Source organism: Leucopleurus acutus (assembly GCF_964270905.1).
Source record: "Leucopleurus acutus genome assembly, chromosome: 11".
In the NCBI taxonomy this organism is placed as follows: Eukaryota; Metazoa; Chordata; class Mammalia; order Artiodactyla; family Delphinidae; genus Leucopleurus; species Leucopleurus acutus.
The window spans coordinates 26058365-26064649 of record NC_139152.1 but is presented as its reverse complement, the minus strand read 5'-3'; the positions used below and the strand labels follow the sequence as shown (position 1 = coordinate 26064649).

The following is a 6285-nucleotide window of genomic DNA, read 5'->3' as shown; positions in this document are numbered from 1 at the left end:
TCCTGTGTCTTCTTCTTCTTTTTTTTTTTTCATCGTGGCCCAGAGAGCCCTTCAAAATGGATTTCTTTATTTACCTGCCATGGATAAGCTTTGAGACACTGCGGACACCCCCAAATTATATGCTAATGTTTTAACATTGTTTATTGAACTAAAATAATGTGCATACATAGTTTAAAATATATATACATATGCTAGAAGGCTTGTAATGAAAAAAGCAGTTTCTGGCCTACTCTTTAAAGGCAATAGCCTCAACTCTTTTAGATATACATCCAGATTAGATCCATATATCTAAATAAATGAGTATCCTACTAATTTATTTTTCCACTTTGCTTTAAGGTTTAATCAAATATCACCTATTTCTGTGATAGCAATATCTATATAGATAACATGAGGCCAATAAAATTGCATAGGATTCTGAAAGTCACACTAGTGTCTATCTCCCTGGTATTGTCACGACACTAAGAAGCCAAAAGGAGAAGAAACATGGTATCTGGAGCAATTTGTTTTGTACATCTCACATGGTACAGTTTGTGATAGGTTTATGGAAAAGTCAGGTTACTCTCCTTTTTTTTTTTTGACATTTGTTTTCTTTTATCAACATAGATGTCAGTTTATTTTCTTTTTTTTTAATACAGCAGGTTCTTATTAGTCATCAATTTTATACACATCAGTGTATACATGTCAATCCCAATCGCCCAATTCATCACCCCCCCACCCCCACCCCCCCCACCGCTTTCCTTGCTTGGTGTCCATACGTTTTTTCTCTACTTCTGCTTCTCAATTTCTGCCTTGCAAACCCGTTCTTCTGTACCATTTTCTAGGTTCCACATATATGCATTAGTATATGATGTTTGTTTTTCGGTTTCTGACTTAATCACTCTGTATGACAGTCTCTAGATCCATCCACGTCTCAACAAATGACCCAATTTCGGTCCTTTTTATGGCTGAGTAATATTCCACTGTATATATGTACCACTTCTTCTTTTTCCATTTGTCTGGCGATGGGCATTTAGGTTGCTTCCATGACCTGGATATTGTAAATAGTGCTGCAATTAACATTGGGGTGCATGTGTCTTTTTGAATTATGATTTTCTCTGGGTATATGCCCAGTAGTGGGATTGCTGTATCATATGGTAATTTTATTTTTAGTTTTTTAAGGAACCTCCATACTGTTCTCCACAGTGACTCTATCAATTTACATTCCCACCAGCAGTGCAAGAGGGTTCCCTTTTCTCCAGCATTTGTTCTTTGTAGATTTTCTGATAATGCCTATTCTGACTGGTGTGAGGTGATATCTCATTGTAGTTTTGATTTGCATTTCTCTAATAATTAGTGATGTTGAGCAGATTTTCATGTGCTTCTTGGCCATTTGTGTGTCCTCTTTTGAGAAATGTCTATTTAGGTCTTCTGCCCATTTTTGGATTGGGTTGTTTGTTTTCTTAATATTGAGCTGCATGAGCTGTTTATATATTTTGGAGATTAATCTTTTGTCTGTTGATTCATTTGGAAATATTTTCTCCCATTCTGAGGGTTGTCGTTTTGTCTTGTTTATTGTTTCCTTTGCTGTGCAAAAGCTTTTAAGTTTTATTAGGTCCTATTTGTTTATTTTTGTTTTTATTTCCATTACTCTAGGAGGTGGATCAAAAAAGATCTTGCTCTGATTTATGTCAAAGAGTGTTCTTCCTATGTTTTCCACTGAGAGTTTTATAGCGTCCAGTCTTACATTTAGGTCCCTAATCCATTTTGAGTTTATTTTTGTGTATGGTGTTAGGGAGTGTTCTAATTTCATTCTTTTACATGTAGCTGTCCAGTTTTCCCAGCACCACTTATTGAATAGACTGTCTTTTCTCCATTGTATACCCTTGCCTCCTTCTCCATCGAATCTGAATGAGATCCTTGCCGGGTAGAGTAATCTTGGTTGTAGGTTCTTCACTTTCATCACTTTAAGGATATCATGCCACTCTCTTCTGGCTTGTAGAGTTTCTGCTGAGAAATCAGCTGTTAACCTTATGGGAGTTCCCTTGTATGTTATTTGTCATTTTTCCCTTGCTGCTTTCAATCATTTTTCTTTGTCTTTAATTTTTGCCAATTTATTACTATGTGTCTTGGCATGTTTCTCCTTGCGTTTATCCTGTATGGGACTCTCTGTGCTTCCTGCACTTGTGTGGCTATTTCCTTTCCCATGTTAGGGAAGTTTTTGACTATAATCTCTTCAAATATTTTCTTGGGTCCTTTCTCTCTCTCTTCTCCTTCTGGGACCCCTATAATGTGAATGTTGTTGCATTTAAAGTTGTCCCAGAGGTCTTTTAGGCTGTCTTCATTTCTTTTCATTCTTTTTTCTTTATTCTGTTACGCAGCAGTGAATTCCACCATTCTGTCTTCCAGTCACTTATTCATTCTTCTGCCTCAGTTATTCTGCTATTGGCTCCTTGTAGTGGAGTTTTCATTTCAGTTATTGTATTGTTCATCTCTGTTTGTTTGTTCTTTAATTCTTCTAGGTCTTTGTTAAACATTTATTGCATCTTCTCGATCTTTGCCTTCATTCTTTTTCCGAGGTCTGGATCATCGTCACTATCATTATTCTGAATTCTTTTTCTGGAAGGTTGCCATCTCCACTTCATTTAGTTGTTTTTCTGGCCTTTTATCTTGTTCCTTCATCTGATACATAGCCCTCTGCCTTTTCATCTTGTCTATCTTTCTGTGAAAGTGGTTTTTCTTCCACAGGTTGCAGGATTGTCATTCTTCTTGCTTCTGCTGCCTGCCCTCTGGTGGATGAGGCTATCTAAGAGGTTTGTGCAAGCTTCCTGATGGGAGGGACTGGTGGTGGGTAGAGCTGGCTGTTGCTCTGCTGGGCAGAGCTCAGTAAAACTTTAATCCACTTGATGGCTGATGGGTGGGGCTGGGTTCCCTCCCTGTTGGTTGTTTGGCCTGAGGTGACCCCACACTGGAGCCTACCTGGGCTCTTTGGTGGGGCTAATGGCAGACTCTGGGAGGGCTCACTCCAAGGAGTACTTCCCAGAACCTCTGCTGCCAGTGTCCTTGTCCTCACGGTAAGCCACAGCCAACCCCCCCCACCTCTGCAGGAGACCCTCTGACACTAGCAGGTTGATCTGGTTTAGTTCCCCCCTGGGGTCACTGCTCCTTCCCCTGGGTCCCGATGCACACACTACTTTGTGTGTGCCCTCCAAGAGTGGAGTCTCTGTTTCCCCCAGTTCTGTCAGTGTCTTGCAATCAAATCCTGCTAGCCTTCAATGTCTGATTCTCTAGGAGTTCCTCCTGCTGTTGCCGGACCCCCAGGTTGGGAAGCCTGACGTGGGGCTCAGACTCTTCACTCCAGTGGGTGGACTTCTGTGGTATAAGTGTTCTCCAGTTTGTGAGTCACCCACCCAGCAGTTATGGGATTTGATTTTATTGTGATTGTGCCCCTCCTCCCGTCTCATTGTGGCTTCTCCTTTGTCTTTGGATGTGGAGTACATCTTTTGGTGAGTTCCAGTGTCTTCCTGTTGATGATTGTTCAGCAGTTAGTTGTGATTCTGGTGTTCTCACAAGAGGGAGTGAGAGCACATCCTTCTACTCCATCATCTTGGTTCAGGGCTCAATCCTGTGTCTTCTGTGTCATAAAAAATTTAGTATTATTTGTTCTAGTTCTGTGACAAATGTCATGGGTATTTTGATAGGGATTGCATTATGCTTTGGGTAGTATGGCCATTTTAATGATATTTATTCTTCCAATTGAAGAGCATGGTATATCTCTCCATTTCTTTAAATCATCTTCAATTTCCTTTATCAGTGTTTTACAGTTTTCAGTATATAGGTATTTCATCTCCTTGGTTAAGTTTATTCCTAAGTATTTTTTTTTATATGATTTTAAACAGTATTTTTTTTTTTACTTTCTCTTTCTGATATTTCATTGTTAGTGTAAAGAAATGCAACAGATTTCTGTATATTAATCTTGTATCTTGCTAGATTCATTTATTCTAATAGTTTCTGTATGAAGACTTTAGGGTTCTCTACATAAAGTATTATGTTATCTGCAAATAGGGGCAGTTTTACCTTTCTCTTCCAATTTGGATACCATTTATTTTGTTTTCTTGTTTGATTGCTGTGGCTAGGACTTCCAATACTATGTGGAATAGAAGTGGTGAAAGTGGGATCCTTGCCATGTTCCTGAATTTAGCAGGAAGGCTTTCAGCTTTTCACCATTGAGTATTATGTGGCTGTGGGTTTGTTGTAAATGGCTTTTTTTTTTTTAAAGTATAATTTCCACTTTATTGTCTTTCCAGTATTTCTTTAGTCTTTAAGGACTTAGCTCCTTACATGGGCTTTGGCGGAGGTCATGGGGCAGCACCAGCAGGTCTAAATCAGGGTGGAGGTGTTCAGTCCTTCCGGGCTTCCTGAGAACGATTCCTGACTACCTTGCTGTGAATGGCACAACTCATGCAGTAATGCAGTTTCATATACAGCTTAGGAAGCACATAGGTGTCGAAAACATTCACTTTGGAAATGTCCCTGACAGCTGCGGCCTCTACGATGTTCCGAATGATGAACTTCTTAATGGCCTTATCCTTGGGCACACAATGGGCACCGTTGGTACAGCGAATAGGCTGCACGTGGCCGCGTCCCTTTTTGGCATGACCATTGTTCCTTCTTTTCTTGGTCATCTTGGAAGCAAGGAGGTGAAAGAGCATAAATGGCTTTTAATATGTTCCCTCTGTATCCACTTTGGTGAGAGGTTTTTTTTTGTTTAATCATTAATGGATGCCGAATTTTGTCAAATGACTTTTTCTGCATCTATTGAGATGATCATGTTTTTATCTTTCATTTTGTCAATGTGGTGTAGCACATTGATTGATTTGCTTATGTTGAACCATCCTTGTGAAACTGGAATGAATCCAACTTGATCATGGTGTACAATCCTTTTAATATATTGTTGGATTCAGTTTGCTAATATTTTGTTGTGGATTTTTGCATCTATATTCATCAAAGATATTGGACCGTAATTTTCTTTTATTTGCAGTTTCTTTGGTTTTGGTTTAGGGTAGATGGTGGCTTCATAGAATGAAGTTGGGAGTGTTCCCTCCTCTTCAATATTTTGGAATGGTTTGAGAAGTATGGGTATAAGTTTTTCTTTGTATGTTTGGTAGAATTCCTCTGTGAAACCATCTGGTCCTGGACTTTTGTTTGCAGGGAGTTTTATTACAGATTCTATTTCACTTGTAGTGATAAGTCTTTTCAAATTATCTGTTTCTTCTTGACTTAGTTTTGTCAGGCTGTATGTTTCTAGAAACTTGTCCATTTCTTCTAAGTTGTCCAATTCATGGACATATAACTAACTGTTCATAGTATTCTTTTATGAGTTTTTTTTGTTGTTGTTTTTGTATTTCTGCAGTATCAGTTGTTATTTCTCCTCCTTCATTTCTTATTCTGTTTATTTGGGTCCTCTCTCTTTTCTTGGTGAGTCTGTCTAGTTGTTTATCTATCTTGTTTATCCTTTCGAAAAACCAGCTCTTGGTTTTTCTGATGTTTTCTATTGTTGGTTTTTTTTTAATCTCTATTTTATTTATTTCCTCTCTGATTTTTATTATTTCCTTCCTTCTGCTGACTTTGGGCTTTGTTTTGTCTTCTTTTTCTGTTTCTTATGGAGGGTAGGTTAGGTTGTTTATTTGAGATTTTCTTGTTTCTTGAGGGAGGCCTGTATCATTATGAACTTCCTTCGTAGAACTGCTTTTGCTGCATCCTATAGATTTTGTGAGACTGCGCTTTCATTTTCATTTGTCTCAAGGTATTTTCTGATTTCTTCTTTGATTTCATTGTTGACCCATTGTTTTTTAGTAGCATGTTGTTTAGTCTCCCTGTGTTCATTCTTTTCCTATTTTCTTTCTGTGTTGATTTCTAGTTTCATACCATTGAGGTCAGAAAAAATGTGTGAAATAATTTCTATCCTCTTAAATTTGTTAAGGCTTGTTTTGTGACCTAGTATGTGGTCTATCCTAGAGAATGTTCTCTGCGTGCTTGAAAAGAATGTGTGTTCTGGTTTTTATTTTTATTTTTGAATATAGTATCCTGTAGATATTAATTTAGTCCAACTGGTCTACTGTGTCATTTAGGACCTCTGTTGCCTTTTTGATTATCTGGATTATCTGTCTATTGATGTCAGTGGGGTATTAAAGTCTCCTACTATTATTGTATTCCTGTCAATTTCTCCCTTTATGTCTGTTAGTATCAGTTTTTTCTATTTAGGTCCTTCTACATTGGGTGCATATATGTTAATGAGTATAATATCCC

The 6285-nt window shown here is 38.1% G+C and overlaps 1 protein-coding gene across 1 annotated transcript; it reads right to left on the bottom strand.

The window, feature by feature from the left end:
- Positions 1-4073: 4073 nt before the first annotated feature.
- LOC309968204 (small ribosomal subunit protein eS26-like) lies at positions 4074-4661 on the bottom strand (the record flags this gene model as incomplete). The annotated part of the gene is made up of 1 exon (XM_082849416.1): positions 4074-4661. The coding sequence occupies one exon, from the start codon at positions 4659-4661 to the stop codon at positions 4377-4379; it is 285 nt and encodes a 94-aa protein (XP_082705542.1). The 3' UTR covers positions 4074-4376.
- Between the last annotated feature and the right edge of the window lie 1624 nt (positions 4662-6285).